Source organism: Uranotaenia lowii, chromosome 2 (assembly GCF_029784155.1).
Source record: "Uranotaenia lowii strain MFRU-FL chromosome 2, ASM2978415v1, whole genome shotgun sequence".
In the NCBI taxonomy this organism is placed as follows: domain Eukaryota; kingdom Metazoa; phylum Arthropoda; class Insecta; order Diptera; family Culicidae; genus Uranotaenia; species Uranotaenia lowii.
In genome coordinates this window covers 61,686,290-61,704,201 of record NC_073692.1, presented here as the reverse complement: position 1 = coordinate 61,704,201, position 17,912 = coordinate 61,686,290, and the positions used below count along the sequence as shown (strand labels likewise).

Here is a 17,912-nt window from a genome sequence, read left to right as displayed (position 1 = left end):
TTTTGAATTTTTTTACCATTATTTTTTATTTATTTTTTTTGTATTTTTTTTTATTTTTTTCCATTTTTTTTTATTTTTTCAATTTTTTTTTTATTTTTTCAATTTTTTTTTTATTTTTTCAATTTTTTTTTTATTTTTCCTTATTTTTAATTTTTCTTTTTTTTTACATTTTTTTATTCTTTCCATTTTTTTTATTATTTTCATTTTTTTTGTTTTTTCCATTTTTTTATTTTTTCCATTTTTTTTATTTTTTCCATTTTTTTTATTTTTTCCATTTTTTTTATTTTTTTCATTTTTTCTATTTTTTCCATTGTTTTTTCCATTTTTTTATTGTATACATTTTTTTAAATTTTTTCCCTTTTTTTTAATTTTTCCCATTTTTTTTATATTTTCCATTTTTTTCCATTTTTTTTCTATTTTTTCCATTTTTTTCCATTTTTTTTTTATTTTTCAAATTTTTTTTTATTTTTTCCGTTTTTTTTTTATTTTCCCCATTTTTTTATTTTTCCCATTTTTTTTTTATTTTTCCCATTTTTTTATTTTTCTCATTTTTTTTGTTTCTCCCATTTTTTTCCTCATTTTTTTTTAATTTTTCCTATTTTTTTAATTTTTCCCATTTTTTTTTTATTTTTCCCATTTTTTTATTTTTCCCATTTTTTTTATTTTTCCCATTTTTTTTATTTTTCCCATTTTTTTTATTTTTCCCATTTTTTTTATTTTTCCCATTTTTTTTATTGTTTTTTATTATTTCCATTTTTTTAAATTTTTTTCATTTATTCAATTTTTTCCCTTTTTTTCATTTTTTCCAATTCTTTTATTTTTCTCCATTTTTTTTTTATTTTTTTCCATTTTTTTCATTTTTCCCAATTTTTTCATTTTTTTTCCAATTTTTTCATTTTTTTCCAATTTTTTCTTTTTTTCCAATTTTCTTCCAATTTTTTAATTTTTTTGCCAATTTTTTAATTTTTTTCCATTTTTTTTAAATTTTTTCCATTTTCTGCATATTATCAAAAATATTATCCATTTTTTTGTAATTTTTTTTTTAATTTTTCCATTTTTTTTTATTTTAAATTTTTTTTCGTTTTTTTTTTCATTTTTTTTCATTTTCTTTTATTTTTATAAAAAAATTTTCCATTTTTCCATTTTTTAATTTTTTTTTTATTTTTCCATTTCCATTTCCATTTCCATGTCCATTTTTTCATTTTTTTCATTTTTTCCAATTTTTTCGTTTTTTTTTTGTCATTTTATAAATTTTATTGCCATTTTTCCATTTTTTTTTTTGTCATTTTTCAATTTTTTTGTCATTTTTCCATTTTTTAATACATATAATATTTTAATACAATTTTTTAGTCTCTTTTTTAAATTGTTTTGGTTTTTTTTTCCATTTTATATCTCTTTTTGTGGTTATTCAAATTATATCATTCTTCACTTGCAGATTAAATGTCTTTGAATGTCAATTTTTTTTTGTGTATTTTGTATAATTTTCAACTTTATAATTTTTTTTTTATTTTGCCTTTTTAACAGTTTTCTACTGCTTTATATTTTTTCACTTATATTCCATTTATAATTTATTTTTTAAGTTCAACATATTCCAGTTCCTTTATATTGCAATCATGTTTTTCATGACTTCCATGTTTTATTGATTTTTTATGTTTTTTCATATATTTTACATGTTTGAATTTGTTTTCATTGTGGTTTGATTTTATTTTGTTTATATGAAATTTTTGTTATATTTTTATGTTTGGCTTTTACCAATCTTTGGATTTTTAAAAATAATTTTCAATTTTAATTTCTTCAACATTTTTGAATTATTCTTTTCTTTTTTTTTTCACCATATCCGTTTTTGCCATTTAAGTTTTTTTTTCACAATTTGTATAGCTTTTTTGTTACCTTTCATTGGCTGATTCGATTTGAATAAATAGATTCTATATTTACTTTTATCTGTTTTTTTTTGTTGTTTTTAAAATTCTCGAAACTTTTTAATTTTTTTCAAATAAAAAATTTCTTTTCCGGAGATTTCTTGATTTGTTTTTTTAACCCTTACAGTTGTTCATGGATTTTTCTTATTTCCCTGGACTTTGAATATTTGTCTGGCGAATTTGTTTAGATTTCAATACCGAGATTCATTTTTCAAAAGAACCATCCAACGTTTAAATTTCATTTGATTATGTAGTAAATAATATATTCAAAACATCTAAAGTAAAAAATCCCTTTTGAACATAACTTGGGAAAAGACAGAATTTCAAACTCAATCAAAAAACTGTCATGTTTTCTGTTTCGCTCATTTGAAAAGGAATGATACCTAGAAAAAATCAATGTAACATGAAAGTTGAATATCTTTCAAAATAAATGGTTCAAATTGTTTTGAGCCTACAAATTTTAAAAATAGATAACATTTTTTTTTGCAAAAGTAGAAAGTAGTAATTAACAAACGACATCGTTATGATTACAAAATATCAATTCAATTGTTGTCCAAAGAAGATTATACAGAAAAGTAAACTTACCACCACGTTTTTTCTGTCTTGACTTATTTAAACATTCTTTAAAAAAAGGAAAGTTTTAACATGTTTTACAACACTTTAATGATTGGAAAAAGAGTTTTCATCACAAAATGACCCAACGAAAAATTTCCAAGTAATTTAAAACTATCTATTAAAAACCATAATAAACCTCGAGGATGAATAAATCTGAAGGTTTAAAATCCCAACAAAAAACGAAATCAACGTGATTTACAATGTTTTTCTACATTGAAACGTTGCTTAGTCTGGCAGTAAGAACAGGTTATCAGTAGTAACAGATGTTGATGAATTTTGTAATAGCTGTTTTGATTGCGTTACAGATTAAAATAATGACACCACACTAGTCACTTGATGGTCAATTCAAATCAGATGAACTCCTCTGATAGCCCGTTTTTTTTTTCAACATCCTTCACCAAGAAAATGATTGATTGTGTTTTTTTTTTTTCATTTCATCAGTTATTCAAAAAGCACTAATTTTACACAAGTTTAAAATTCTTAGAAAAATTTCAAAACACTGATCTCGTAAATGACCTCTAAAATTTTTGAAGTGCATCCTTGAGAACTTTTAAAGATCCTTTTCAATCCGGTTCTTTTCGGATATTTGCAGTTGACTCTCTGCTCAACCAAGACGAATGTTTTGTTTTTGGAAGACCCCGTTTTCCGGTTCCACGAAATGTGCTCTACTCACCCTGCAAACGAAACAATCCGGATGCCACTGGCTGTTGAGGGCCGAGATGTAGTTCTCCATGATGGCCCGGTTGCACCCGTTGCACTTGGGGGCGAACATGTCGAAGTAATCGTTGCGGCAGTACGGTTTTCCGTCCCGCTCGTGGAAGCCATCCTCCCCGAACTGTTGGCCGCACTGGGCACAGAAGAAGTGCTCCGTATGCCAGGTTTTCTCCAGCGCCGTCACACATTTCTGGATTTTTATATTCCGTTTCGAGTTTTCGCGATGCGTAGGAGAAAATTGAAAAGTTTTTGATCAGCGCACGATTTTTCACGCTTCCAAAAATGGAAACGCAAAAATATGCTCCACGATTTTTGGTGGGGAAGTTGCATCGAACTTTCTTTTCCGATGAAGGCGCATGGTGGTTGCTGCAATGCAGCAACAACCATGCGTCTCCTTTAGAAGAAAATTCGAGCGCAGCTCCAGCCCACTAAAATCTAGAATTCCTAGTCTTACATCCAAGATCGGTCCATTGCAATATGCGCAACGTGGGCTGAACAGATTGTGGTAATCTGCCTCGCAGTAGGGATTTCCGTCCCGCTCGAAGAAGTTCCGGGTTCCCAGCTCCTGGCTGCAATGATTGCAGGTAAAATGCTCCGGATGCCAAGTTTTTCCGAGGGCCGTAATGACCTGACCGATGATGGGCTTATCGCATGCATTACAGCATCCCTTCTGGGTCGTATTAACTCCTTGACGGCTCATGTCGGCCTGCAAATTTCCGAGCATAGAATCCAACTGATCACTTCCGGGCTCAAGCTGTTCCGTAGTCGTTACGGTCGTCAAAGTAGTTTGATAGTGCGATACGCCTTGATTCGGCTTGGCGTAATCCGTAACCAGCTGATTCTGATGCGATCCGGATGTGATCTGTAACGAAACGAACAAACAAGAAAAAATAACGCTCAACTTAATCCATCAATCAAAATCGAATATCCTAACAAAATGCAACTGTGCAGATCCGATCGAAGAAGGGTGGGGATGCAGAAAATTAATCGCGAATATCCTCGTTCGAATCAAGAGCAGAGAAAAAATGTCTTGCTGCGACGCCGATTCAAATTGAACTGACTGGCCCGGCAGTGGTTATGAATTTTATTCCTGGCCTTTAGCCGTGCTTCCATCCACCACCAGTTAGAAGTCAAAAACGCGCGTGTGTATCTGTAAATCGCGAGCAACTACTAACTAAGCGCAGTCATAGGACGAACTACGCCACCATCAGCATCATCATCATCATCATCATCATCATTAATGATGATGGCGGTGATGGAGGAGAATCACAATGGCTGTGCGTGATGATACTACAGTTCGCAAACAACCCTTCTGGAAAAATAAAAATAAAAGAAGGAAGGATGGTTGCATCTTTGGACAACCATTCACTAACCCCCCACTGCTAAATTCGCGAGTCGCTCGCCAGTAGAACAATAATAATTAGTGCTTAATTTCACCGACAGTCGCGATTATTTACTAATGGAAATGAGTTGGGTGTGGAAAATGGTTCTAGCTACAATAACTGTTAAGAATATTCAGCTTATTGGCATTTGATCTTATGAATTGAACAAATTTATGACGAAAAATGGTCACAATTTCTGACTACCAGAAAATAATGAAGAAATGTTAAAAATCTGTTGGACCCATTTTAGATTTCTTTGAACCGGATGCCGACACTGTTTTGTATCCTGAATCGCTTGCTTTTTCAAATTTGTTTCTTGGAATCGAAGGAAAATTTTACCGTGTCAGAGTTTTCAGGTTTTAAAAGGCAGGTTATTTCAGAGTCGATCGTGGATCATAGGTAGTGTATTTAACTCTCAATTCGAAGGAATATTGTTGAAATCAAATCTATAAGTAAGTAAGTAAAAGAAAATTTTATAACGCAACAACAGAAAGAGTAAATCTAGATTATCTAAAAAGAGGACTGATGAGTTGAATCAAATAATATCAATGAGTTTTCACTTGACAAAATGTATTTCCATCCTAGGATGGCCAGCGAGTTTCCATTTTCGAATTCCTGGTTTTTTTTATCAAGATTTTATAATCTTCCCAGTTTGGAATAACATGAATATGATCATCACAGTTTTTTTAAACCAAAATAAGACTTTTTTTAAGGTTTAACGTAAGGATATTCTGATAACGGTGATGTTTTTTGGGATTTCTACAAAAAATAGTTTAAGCAGGTTTGGAAGCAAAGGGCAAAGAACAAAATTGAGGCCCTGAAAATCAAAGAGATGAGGTGCCAAAATCGGTTAAGTACATATACCAATCGATTCTTTATATCTCAATCTACATCTGCTGCAAAACTCTGATTTTATTTATACTTTTGTCAACCCTTTTTTCATTGAATTAAAACAATGATGTTCCAATTAAAATTACTTTTTCGTACACCGGATTTAAATAATGAGCTCTGGTTTCTGAATTTCAAAAATTAGTCTAAGGCTTGATTTTTTTTTTCAAATTCACTATTTTATTGTGATAATTTTTTAATTTTATTCGTAGCTCATACATTTCAACGATCTGTATTTTAAAAGTTTTTTAATCAATAAGGAAAGCGATAAACAGTAAAGGCACAAAATTTATAAAAGAATCACACAAACATTTGATATCTCGTTCTATCTTTTGTGCATTTTATAAATTAACCATGTAACATGGTGGCCACGCATTTTGAATTTATCTTTTTTCCCCGCATCATCTTTTGAATTCCTGACTTTCGAATGTTAAAAATTGAATTTAACTGTGAAAACAATTTTTTCAAACATATGAGAGATAAGTTCTCCGTGCTTTTGATGCTTGTCAAAAATCTGTAAATTCATAAATGTCGAAATAAGTAAATTCACAAAAAAATAATCTCAATATATTTTAGAGCTCGAACACTTCTGAGCACTAAAGGGTATACGCTGATCTATAAAAAATTTTGATTTTTCAAGAAATTCTCGCATTTTTGCCCACATTTCTTCCATGGCTTTTACAGGGTGGCCAGAAAGTTTCCATTTTCAAATTCACGGTTTTTCCGATTGAGATTTTATGGTTTTCCCTGTTTCAAAATGCGCAAATAAAAATGTTTATCAGGTTTTTTGACCAGAAATGAAGACATTTTTATGCAAGTGTAACGTGAAAGCACTGATCACACTAACAGGACACTTAGAACAAAAATTCTACCAATTTCTGGCTAATGTTTTTCGTCAAATTTTTCGGGCTCGCAATACCGACAGAAGGTGCAACCTTCCATTTTTTCCGATAAAAATGCCCTGTAGGAAAAATGTACCTGGTTAGCCCGATTTTATCGTCTTTTTTTAAGTTGGGTGGCACTTTCTTACTGGGAAAGAATTTCTTCAAATCGATCGATACGCACTCTGGAATCGATATTGCGTACTGTTTGAAAAATTATCCATCAAACGAAATTGAGTGTCCAGTCCAGACTTTTTTTTTTAAGTTCGATCTTGAAACTCAAAGGTTATTCAAAATACAGTGATAGTAATACGGTAAGAAAATAATTCCAGTTGTGCTAACCTCTATCGAAAATTGTTACCTTCTTTTCAGTCTTTCACACCATCTTTGTTTGTTATAAGAGAAAAAGCTATATTTTTATTATTTGCATGAGAAAATTTCGTATTGAATAACCGATCCATAAATCAACTTAATTTGGATTCATTATTCAAATTTTAATTTTAATTTCTGACGCTTATTTTATTTTCGGAATAGGAACTCAAGTTTTAATTTATAGCTTGGCTACTGATTGATATTTTAATATTTTTCATCTTAAATTCTAAAACAGGTTCCGTAACAATATTCATGCTAGGCAATCCTATTTCAGTTCTTATATTGAATACTGCATCATGTTTTTTATTGGATAACTTGATGTTTTTTTTAACAATGCACTGAGTTCTAAATCTATTTACCGAAATTCTGGTAAATTTATCTGAATTCTAAGGCCGAAATTTCAGTCCTATCTCAAAAATGTATGTTTTTATTCTATTTATCTATTTGGAATGCTACAGGTTAACATGAAAAATTTATTCAAGAATCATACAAAAACGTGGTATCTTGTTAAACTTTCTGCCTTCTGTGCGTTTATCAATTAACCACATAAAATGGTGGCATCTTATTGTATTTTTTTTGTTTCCGATATTTTTCTCTCGTGGGAAAATACCCGATTTTCAAAAGTTAAAACTGAGCTAAATTTGAAGAAAATATTTTCGAAACCAAATAGATTAGTACCTACTCAAGGTTATGTCGTTTGACAGAAATTTGATGTTTGATTTTTTAACTTATGTTTTGATAGTTTTTGGCAATTGTGTAGTGTGTATATAACACTAATAAAGAAATTCTTTTTAGAATTTTTTTTATTTAAATATTTTATGAATCAAATAAAAAAAAACTTGAAGTATGATTATGATTATGATTATTCTTTAACTTCAATAAAGGTACTGTAAGCTCAATTAAAACAGCTAAAAATAAGTAAAGTCACGTAAAAAAAATTCTCATTGTTCAATTTATTTTAAACAACCTTTGATCCTAAGATCTTTGTAAAAAAAGCAGAAAATTAGTTGACGGAGTTAGGATGAATAACTTAATGCATATCTCCTTTTAAAGTTCTATTAACATTCGTTTTTTTTTCACCGAAGTAATTCGATATTTTTGTCGGACTCTTCAAAATAACTTCCTCAGTTTAAATGTGTTTGTTAGATTTCTGCTTGTTTTTCCAAATTTCGTTTTAACATAACGTGTTTTTCTGAAGAAAAAAAATTATTTTTTCAGATATTCGTAAAAAAAGTTCACAACGATACATAATCTTTAAATATTTATGCTATATAATTCAACTACCAAGACTTATTCACTTTAAAAACTTTTTAACGTTCACTACAGTACACAATATGCGTGAACTAAGAAATAGTTTATGGTCGAGGAATTTTTCTACGACGAATCTTTGCTAGACAAATGTATGCGCTAATTCAAAAAATCTATTCTTTTCACTAAATTCTCGACAGTTCCTTGTATTTTACTCATGAATATATTATCCCGACATTTACTCCTCTACCCGAATGGTTTAAAATTCTGAAATATACGACTATTCTACTCTTCTATTCTATTCTTTTTACTAAATTCTCGACAGTTCCTTGTATTTTACTCATGAATATATTATCCCGACATTTACTCCTCTACCCGAATGGTTTAAAATTCTGAAATATACGACTAGGATTGTAAAGTTTGTGAGAAAACGTTTCGTCATGATGAAATTAATGAATTTTAGGATTTGATAGATTTATGTATGAGATAAAAATAACCAATAGATACATAATTTTCCCGGTTTTGTTTCAAATCCAGGTTTTTTCCCGGTCCCATTTTGAACTGGCAAAAATCCGCGCTTTCGATTTCAAAACTTTCGACCAAAAATCCGTTCAAATTTGGTCAAAACTTAAGAATCACTCAACAAAAAATCAAGAAAAAAAAATGAAAAAAAGATTTTTTTTATCAAAACGCATCAGCAGATTTTATATAGTATTTTAGGCTTCCGTAAAACCTTTGATGATATTTTTTGGGTTCGTTTTGGAAACATAAATAACAAAAAAAAGGCTTTTTTTTGTTCGATTTGGCGAATAAGTTGAATAAATACTGGAAAACCCGGGCTTTTCAATTAAATCCGGGCAACAGGGCCGGTCCGGACCTTATCTAATTTTTTTAATTGAATATCCGGGCAAATCCGGATAAACCCGGGCAATCTGGCAAGCTTATTCTACACGCTTCTTTTTTCAAACTCAAAATTCAATTTGACCGAGGTTCAAAACATAGTTCGATTCTATGAACGCTAAATTCTAACTTTCGCCAACTTGTAGCCTTCCTTTTTTTCCAATAAAATAAAAAGGCAATCGAATAAAAAAAAATAGAGTTCGGCTGGCGAGCTTAGCTTTGAGTATGCCTATTAGAACTTAGTTTTAAGATTGCCCAATCGAACTCAAAGTTGGGAAATGTCACTAAGGTTCTGTTTTGAACCAAAATAACTAAATATTGAGTTTGTAAAAAGGAGCGTGTATGGATCGGTTTCATACAATGAGTTAGATATTTGTCGACCATTTTGTAAAATTGGATAGTTGTTCGTAAGAGTGGTAGCCAAATGGGTCATGTCGAATTTAGCAAACTGACCATATACATTTTGTACATTGGCCCCAAAACCGAACTGTGTAAAATTTCAGCTCAATTCAGCTCAATGTTTCGACCTTCAAAAATCATAAAAGAGCAAACCAAAGGAAATCGGCAAAATCAAAATTTCATTCATTTTCGACTTAGAATTCTGAAACGTTGAGATCTGGTGTTATTTAGAAAAAAAATTGGGAATCGATTCATTGTTGATATATTTTTTTTTTCTTTCCAAAATATCACCAGATCTCAGCGTTTCATAAAAATTTAAATTTTGATTTTTCCGATTTTCGTTCGTCCCTTCTTTGATGATTTTTGCGAACCGAAAATCGAAACTTTAGGGCCCTCCAAATCAAGTCCAATTGAGCTGAAAATTTTCCCAGGTCAGTTTTTGGGCAAATCCGCATCCATTGCCGCCCTACTAGGTGGGTACCTTTTTATTTAAGGGAAAATTAGGTATGGGGCAATATACCTTATGCACTCAAGCGGCAAACGAAATTTCATTGAGATTTGTTGCCAGTGAAAATATGTGTCAAACGAAAAAAAGGTTCGCTTCAATTGGGGTACTGTGGGTTAAAATGGGTTTGCTAGGTTGCTTCATCAGGTCAGATGAATTCCATTATTATCCAAATGGTTTTGACTCCCAACCTTCAAATTCCGAATTCCAGTACTCAATTATAGGAAAGTTCAAATTTTCACCACCCACCCACTGTGAGAAATGGTTGGCATCGACTCTGATCTTTGCTATTCTTAATGGACGTGTGCAAATAAACACTACCGAACCCGATGATTGAATTTTAAGTAGAGCGTTTTTGACATCGCTAAATGAGGCCACATTGTGGAGGGAAACGTTTCAACGGAAGTCCCCCCAGGTGGCGACAGTAGAAAACAAAATTGGCGGGAAACCGACCACTCTCATCACCTGGAAGGAGGCGTACTTTTGCCACAAAGTATCATTCGGTGCAAAAGTATGTATCAATTTTTCCAATTTATGCAGCAAATGCATTTGCTGACTTCGACACATTTGCACCTTGGCAACAACTGACCAGTTCGCTCTTCGCATTGGAACATATTTCTGAAGTGGTGATTTAATGCAATTTTCTGGTCCACGCATTCCCGACGAATGTTCGCGCCATGTGGGTGGAAACGAAAATAACGCAAAATCAACAAACTCGCCAAAATAACGTTTGAGCTGCGATGGTTAATATTATCTAACACCTCCACCAAGGCAAGGGTGATCTTGAAACGAGAAGTAAAAATTACCAAATGTTGACATAAGCGGTGTTTGACCTCAAATTAACATATAGGAAAACACAATCCAACACTCGCTTCCTGATATCAAAATTATAAGATATCATTGAAACTTGTCGTAACGATAGATGTATTATATCGAATCTTGCATGATCAAACGTTTTTGAAACACCTCCTACATGACCGATACCAATTTTGACGGTCGCCATACACGGTATCCTCTTACTGTTTGAATTGCTGAATATTTTTACAAATTTCTAATGATCTACATGATTTTTCTATGTGTTGATGATCATGAAGCCGAATTGAGAATGCGATTAAATAAAACATTAAAATATCACTTAAAACGCCAAACTTATTGAACCTATTTTGTCTAGTGGGTCCTTGTGGTGTAGGAGGGTGTTTTCCCAAACGGACGTCGCTCGAGCCGACGTCCACGCTCAATGAATCCGACAGACGAGTGAATTGTTTGGCGCGCGTTTGTTCCTCGTGCGTTTTCTCGCTGGGTGGGTGGGTGGTTGGGTGGATGGCCAGTCGGACAGCAGTCAGACAGGGATGGTCATAAACCCCACGTTTCCTCTCTCTACTACATGTGTACATGTCAGCTCCGTTAATCTTGTGCTGTTTTGAACTGGCCTGCCTTCGTAGTTGGTGATGATCGAGTGAAAGATTTCGGGATTGCACACGGCGCGCTGCCGGTGCTATCCTGTTGGAAATCCGGCCGTAACAGTACCAAATTGCAGAAAAATAAAGAAAAATCGAAGCATCGACATCGATCTCGGAATGACCTGATGTTGATGTTACTGTTGAGAATGATGAAAGTAAGAAACAGTCATTGGCTCAAATGGGCCGCGGTGATGAAGTATTTTGAACTTGATATTGAGTTTGTTTACAAAAAACTTCTTTATTCTCTAGAGTATCTATCAACGATAAGATACGATAAGAAACGATTTTTAGAATTAAGGATTTAAAGGATTCATAATCTTAACTCAACTCTTAACTTAACTCAAACCACACGCTTAACTGAAACAACTCAAACTAGGATCGTGGTAACTCAGCAGTGTAGCCAGTTATTCTGAGTGGTTAGCTCAGAATATCACACGAGAATGAATACATCACTTCAGTGTGAGAATGATAAATATCTATCGCCAGTGTGATAAATTGTAATTTAAGGACTAGACTGAAGAAAGTTGAATGAAGATAACTCTATTCCACCACTGAAACCTGCTTTTTTAACAGGTTTAACAGGGCCCAGATACGCCAGGATACGGAAATAACGAGTTAGTGAGAGGGGTATTCTAAAGTTTATTAGACTCGCGGTTAGCAAGTGCTCCAGCAGCCAGCGAAAAAGGACCAGTCCGGGTCTAGTGGCCAGCCATCAGCCAGAGGACAATTACTTAGGGTCTAATATTCCAGTTGGAGTATAAATAAGTCCGTATCGAAGGACGGGATAAGCTTGCTACAGGTAATAAATTTTTGCGTTAATCAATTTTTCAAGCATACTCGACAATACCTTTACTAAATTGAAATATGCTGTCTCAATAACATAATTGATAAAGTCTACAGTATTTTTTGTAGACAGTAAACATAAATTATTCTTGATATTTTTCAGATTTGATATTTTATGATCACTTCTACTTTTTAAAAATCGAATCTTGGAGTCTGGAGTTCAATAGTTTTGCGAACCTTCGAAAACACCATCACCCCCATGGAAGACTGGAACATCTTTATGCAGTACTGGTAAGAAATTCTTACTGTCAAGCATTTGATAGCAGAATGTAGAACTGTGACCAGGAAAGAAAAGCTAGCGGAATCAATCACGACGTTGTTTCAGCCGTGAATCCAACTAGACTTTTTAAAAGTGTTGAATTGCTACGAAAGCTAAAAGTTTATGTATTGACCCTCATCCGTCCCTGAAATTTGTACCCGTTTTAGTTACTGGAGTAGTATCTTTTTGACACTCATGACTAAAACCGATCTCAACTGTTTTTCAACCGATTTTTACAAAATTAATAGTTTTGAAAACCTCATAATGTAGGGTTGTCATCTGCCATGTCTCGCTTTTTTGTTGAATATCCCGCTGTTCAGTCTGACAAACGGACTGAGAAGAGAGCGGAGGAGAAGAACGCGAGATGAGCGCAGGCCAATCAGCGAGCGCCAGCCGACCGGACAATGGTATAAAAACGCGTTGCATCATCCAGTCTTTGTTCAACCACCACCGCGGCGACATCGATCCAGCAGAGCAATCGGAGAAGAAGAAAGAGTAGGCGAGCCAGCCATCAGTGACCTTCTCCAGACCCATGTAACTTATCGAAAATTCTTTCTATACGCTCAGTGCTGCTCCCTTCTGAGCAGGGGTATCATAACAGGCGACTAAAATAGCTTGTACACCCTCCATGGGGGTCAATGGTTTGAGTATTCAACAACTTCAACGTCAAATAACATACAAAATTATCAAAGCAACCGTTGTTCGTATTCGCACTGTTGGTATCAATTTCAACATACTTGTTTTTATGAACAAAAAAAATCCCAATTGAGCATTCAATAGATGATTTTCTTCTCGAACAGAGTAAAATTAGAAAAGCAGAGTTTCGGTTTAATTCAAATTCAAATCATTTTTTTCCGAATGGCAATATATGGTTGATAATTCGTCCAAAAGGTCAACCAAAATATATTTTTACCATTTAAAGCATTGTAGATGGCTCTGAAGTACTCACTTCCAACAAATATACTTTTAAAGCAGATTTGTTTTTCCAAGACACACATTGGTTACCATGGCTAGATGCATGAATCTTGTTGCCCCAACTCTTAAGGTGGCGTTGCGAACATCGAAAGTCCGTATAGAAGAATTAATGTTCGCAGCAAAGCCCACTTCTTTATCTTGAAGTGACGGTATCTTTGCCTTCTCCGAGGCCACTCGAGGAGGAACAAGAAGGATAAGAAGAAGTGAATTCAGTAATTAGTGTACAGAGAGAATATAAATTCAGAATGTTCCATCGCGAATAAGAGTTGTTGTTTCTCTGGCTTCCTCCTCGCTTGCTTCCGATCCAATCGGCTCTTATCAGATATGAGATACGCGATATCAGATACGCGATATGAGAACCGGCGTTTACATATAAGAATTGAAATTTTTTCTCTTACCGCCGATAAATATTCTTTTTTTCCTATCTGTTATTTTGTGTTGCGTTTGTGTTCATACGATCATTACCGATCGTCGTTGGTGTGTTGTGGAGAAGCGGCTTCAAACCGTTCCAATAGGAGTGTAAGTGAATGTATGCGTGAGTATGGATGAATGCAAGAGAGTGAGTGCCACGCTGTGTTCTCGATGCGACGGGGGAATCTCAGCGACAGAGGAACAAGTTCTCTGTTTTGTTATATGCAAAAAAGCTTTCCACATCAGATGTTTGCCACACGCAGTGTGTTCAAACTATGATGTTTTGAGAAAAATTAAAAACGCCGTTTTTGTTTGTGACGGCTGTTTGAACAATTCAGAGTGTGACGAAAGTTTAAACAATTTAATGAAATTTATTAAAGATGTTGATGCTAAAATTGATAATCTTAATAAAAAAAATTATTATTCCGAATGAGTTTAAAAAACAGATTCAAGAAATTGCGCGGGAAGAAATCAAAGCAATTGCTAGATCAGAATCTAATATCAGAAAGGATGAAGTTCGATATCACTTGCGTTCAAACTCAAAAAAACGTAAGCTGAATGAAAACGAAAAAGTTGCAACAGTTTCCTATTCTAATGTTGTGAGATCAAATGTTGCGCGAAGTTCCGCTAATAAGAAAGTTAGTGAACCAGTCTGCACAAAGAAGATTGAATCGGTTAAAAATGAGACCGTAAAAAGAGATGGTAGAAGCTCAAATAATTCGTTAACGAAATTAGAAGAAACTGTTCGTTTGAAACCTCTCAGCGAACAGAACATCGAAGTTACTCGCAAGGAGTTGAGGTCGTCCTTAGACCCAGTGGCATTAGGGGTAAAAACTGTTCGTTACATTGAAGCTACAGGAGAGGTTCTAGTCAGATGTTGGACTAATCAAAAGGCTCTCGATTTTATGAGCCACGCTCAGAAAGTTTTTGGTAAGAAATACAGTATTGAAATAAAACAGCTTACTAAGCATAAGCTGAAAATAGTAGGATTTGAAGAAATAGAAAATTACAAAGATCTGGATTTCATAAACTTGTTGAAAAAACAAAATAATTTGACAGAATCAGAAATCAGAGTACTCAAAATCGAGAAAAATTTAAAATGGAAACATAACCCAATGATTGCTACCATTGAAGTTGATGCAGAAACGTTCACAACTTTGATAAAACGTGGCAAAATCAATGTGGGATGGGAAAGATGTAAAATCTTTGAAGCAGTAAGTGTCTTAAGATGTTACAAGTGTTGGAATTTTGGACATAAGGCTGAACACTGCAAAGAACACATTTGTTGTGCAAAGTGTGCAGAAACCCATGAAACTAATAAATGTACGGCTCAATACGAAAAGTGCATAAATTGTTTTAATTTCAATCGTACTGCAAATTCAGACGTTGAGAAGCTAGATATTTGTCATTCGGCTTGGAGCTACGAGTGTGAATTATACAAACGAAAACTTACAAATGCAAAAAAGTATATAGATTACGGTAAATAGCAAACAACCTCAGAGATTTTGTATCTCAATGTATGTGGTTTATTGAATAATTTTGATGAAATTGCCATTGCAATAAATGAACTTAAGCCTATCGTTGTAGTTTTAGTTGAAACTCATCTAACTGTAGAAGTAGATTGTATCGCATTCGATGTTAAAGACTACACCATGATCAATTGTTTTTCTCATTCGAAGCATACTGGCGGTGTTACTATTTTTGTGAAGAACGTATTTAAGATAGATATTTTAATGAATGCCTATCTTGATATGAACTGGATTCTGGCATTAAAATTAAGAAATGATAAGAAAAGTTTTATCGTTGGTGGAATTTACCATTCACCTAGCACTAGTGGCGCTAGGTTTATGGATATTCTCGAGAATCTATGGCTATGTGATATTGTAGTTGATGAAATCGATAACATTTTTTGTGGCGATTTCAATATCAACTTCAATAAAGAAGCAGAATGCAGAGACTTAAAACGTGTTATGGAGGCATACGGGTTCCGACAAATTGTTACAGAAGACACTCGAATAACTGCAACCAGCAGTACTAGAATTGATCTTGTTTTCACTAATGTGGACAGAGCTGAAGCAGTTATCATTCCAGATTTTCGCGTTTCAGACCATGAGTCAGTGAATATTTTTGCTGGATTTGGACCTAATTAATGGGTGTCCGGATACCATTACACGGTGAAGGATTGGAGCCGATATAACGAAAATGTATTTCGTCAGCTTTTGGACGCAGGGATACCAACCTTGAGATGCGCAGACTTTAATGAGTTTGTAAGACGTTTCGACTTATTATTGAAAGATAGTGTAAATGCACTTATGTTACAAAAAAAGATTGAGACAAAACCGGTACTAAATGGTACTGGTTTGAGTACTAAATGGTACTCCAATAGCCTTAAGCAAAAATTCTTAGGTAAAAAGAAATACAACAATTTACCTGACAATGCCCAAAAACGGGTAGAAAATAATTTAGCACTACCAGAAAACACCCAGAATATGGTAGGTAGACCCAAAAAACAGACAACGGCACAACTGCCGAGCATTCGGAGGTTTTTGCTACCTAGTAGTAGCTTACCTAACCCGAACAATATAAGGGAGGGAAACGATACACACTCATCAATCGAAAACGTTCACTGAAGAAGGTAGTAAGTTGCTATCAAAATACTGGTATATGAACTTTTCATTTACCGTGGTTGAATTAAAAGGAATCTTTCGATTGCTTTGATTCAGTTGAATCATTCAACCAAGTAGGCTCATACCACAACAAATGAAAAACCAAAGAGACAATCTTTATAGAAAATTTCTAAGAAAAAAATGCGAAAGAAGTTGGCTAAAATATAAACTGGTAAGGAATGAATACTCGCGTCAAATAAAACAGCCAAAAAATCGGTCAATTCAAGACGAGCTGGAAAGAAATCAAAATAACGGAAAACTGCTATGGAAAACGATAAAACGACTAGTAAGTCCAAATGCTGCGAGAGAAGATTCAGTTTCGTTTGACGGAGTTGAAATCACGGATGAATTTGAGATTGCAGAAAAGTTTAATGACTTTTTCATTGATAGCGTCATGGAAATCCATGACAGTATTCCGGCAAGTTGTAACGTCTTCGTGGATCATATTATCAGCAATGGTAGAAGTTTCAGCTCATTTGAAACAGTAAGTTCTCAAGAATTTGACGATATCGTAAAAATATGAAATCCACGGCTGGTATCGACAACGTTTCTTTGAAAGTTTTTAAAGATTCTCTACCGGTACTAACTAGTCACCTGACAGAAATTATAAATACGAGTCTAGCATTAGGAATAATACCTTCTACATGGAAGCATTCGACTGTTGTTCCTATTCAAAAAGAGAAAAATGCGAGAGAAGCTAAATTATATCGCCCGATAAACATGTTGGAAATACAAGAAAAGGTGCTGGAGTTAGCAGTTAAGAAGCAATTTCTACACTTTATTGAGTCAGAAGAAATATTGATTGAAGAGCCATCTGGATTCAGAAAGCAGCATTCAACGGAGACAGCAGTGAATTTGATACTTCGAAATTGGAAGATCAATATTGAAAACGGTAGTTACACAGTTTCAGTGTTTCTGGATTTCAAGAGAGATTTTGAAACGATTGATCGGTTTAAGTTGGTAAACGTTTTGGAAAAAATAGGTATCAACGGAACGGTACTGAACTGGTTTAAGGACTACTTGAATAACAGAATGCAAAGAACAAAATATGGATAGTCGTATTCGCGATACAGAGAAAATAGTCTAGGTGTCCCCCAAGGAAGTGTTCTGGGTCCTTTGCTATTCATATTGTCAGTGTTCGGCATCGCTAATTGAAAAATTAGCGCCGCTAAATAAATCGCTAACTCATGGGAAGTTAGCGATCGCTAATTAAATACGCTAAATGTGTTGAAAAACTTATCGCTTTAAGCTTAAAACGCTAATCGCTAACTGCTGACCATCATTAAGGCCGGAACAAATATCAAATTCTTCGTTAGTCACGCTCTTCCCCCCTTCGATTTTTACAACTGTCCAAGGGGAAAAAAATAAAATTTCAAGTATATAATAAGATGAATTGGTCGAATTTTCGTAAATTATATGAGCAAAACCAAAACTATCAAAGATAGAAATTTTAACAAATCTCTGAATTCTACAAA

At 33.7% G+C, this 17,912-nt stretch overlaps 1 protein-coding gene across 1 annotated transcript in view; it reads right to left on the bottom strand.

The window, feature by feature from the left end:
* Positions 1–17,912, bottom strand: part of LOC129747563 (paxillin-like) — a 76,394-nt gene that overhangs the window by 3,203 nt on the left and 55,279 nt on the right. The window contains exons 7-8 of the mRNA XM_055741844.1: positions 3,703–4,110; positions 3,208–3,438 (exon numbers count right to left, since the gene is read on the bottom strand). Coding sequence (XP_055597819.1) covers positions 3,208–3,438; positions 3,703–4,110 — 639 coding nt within the window. The remainder of the gene's footprint in view (positions 1–3,207; positions 3,439–3,702; positions 4,111–17,912) is intronic.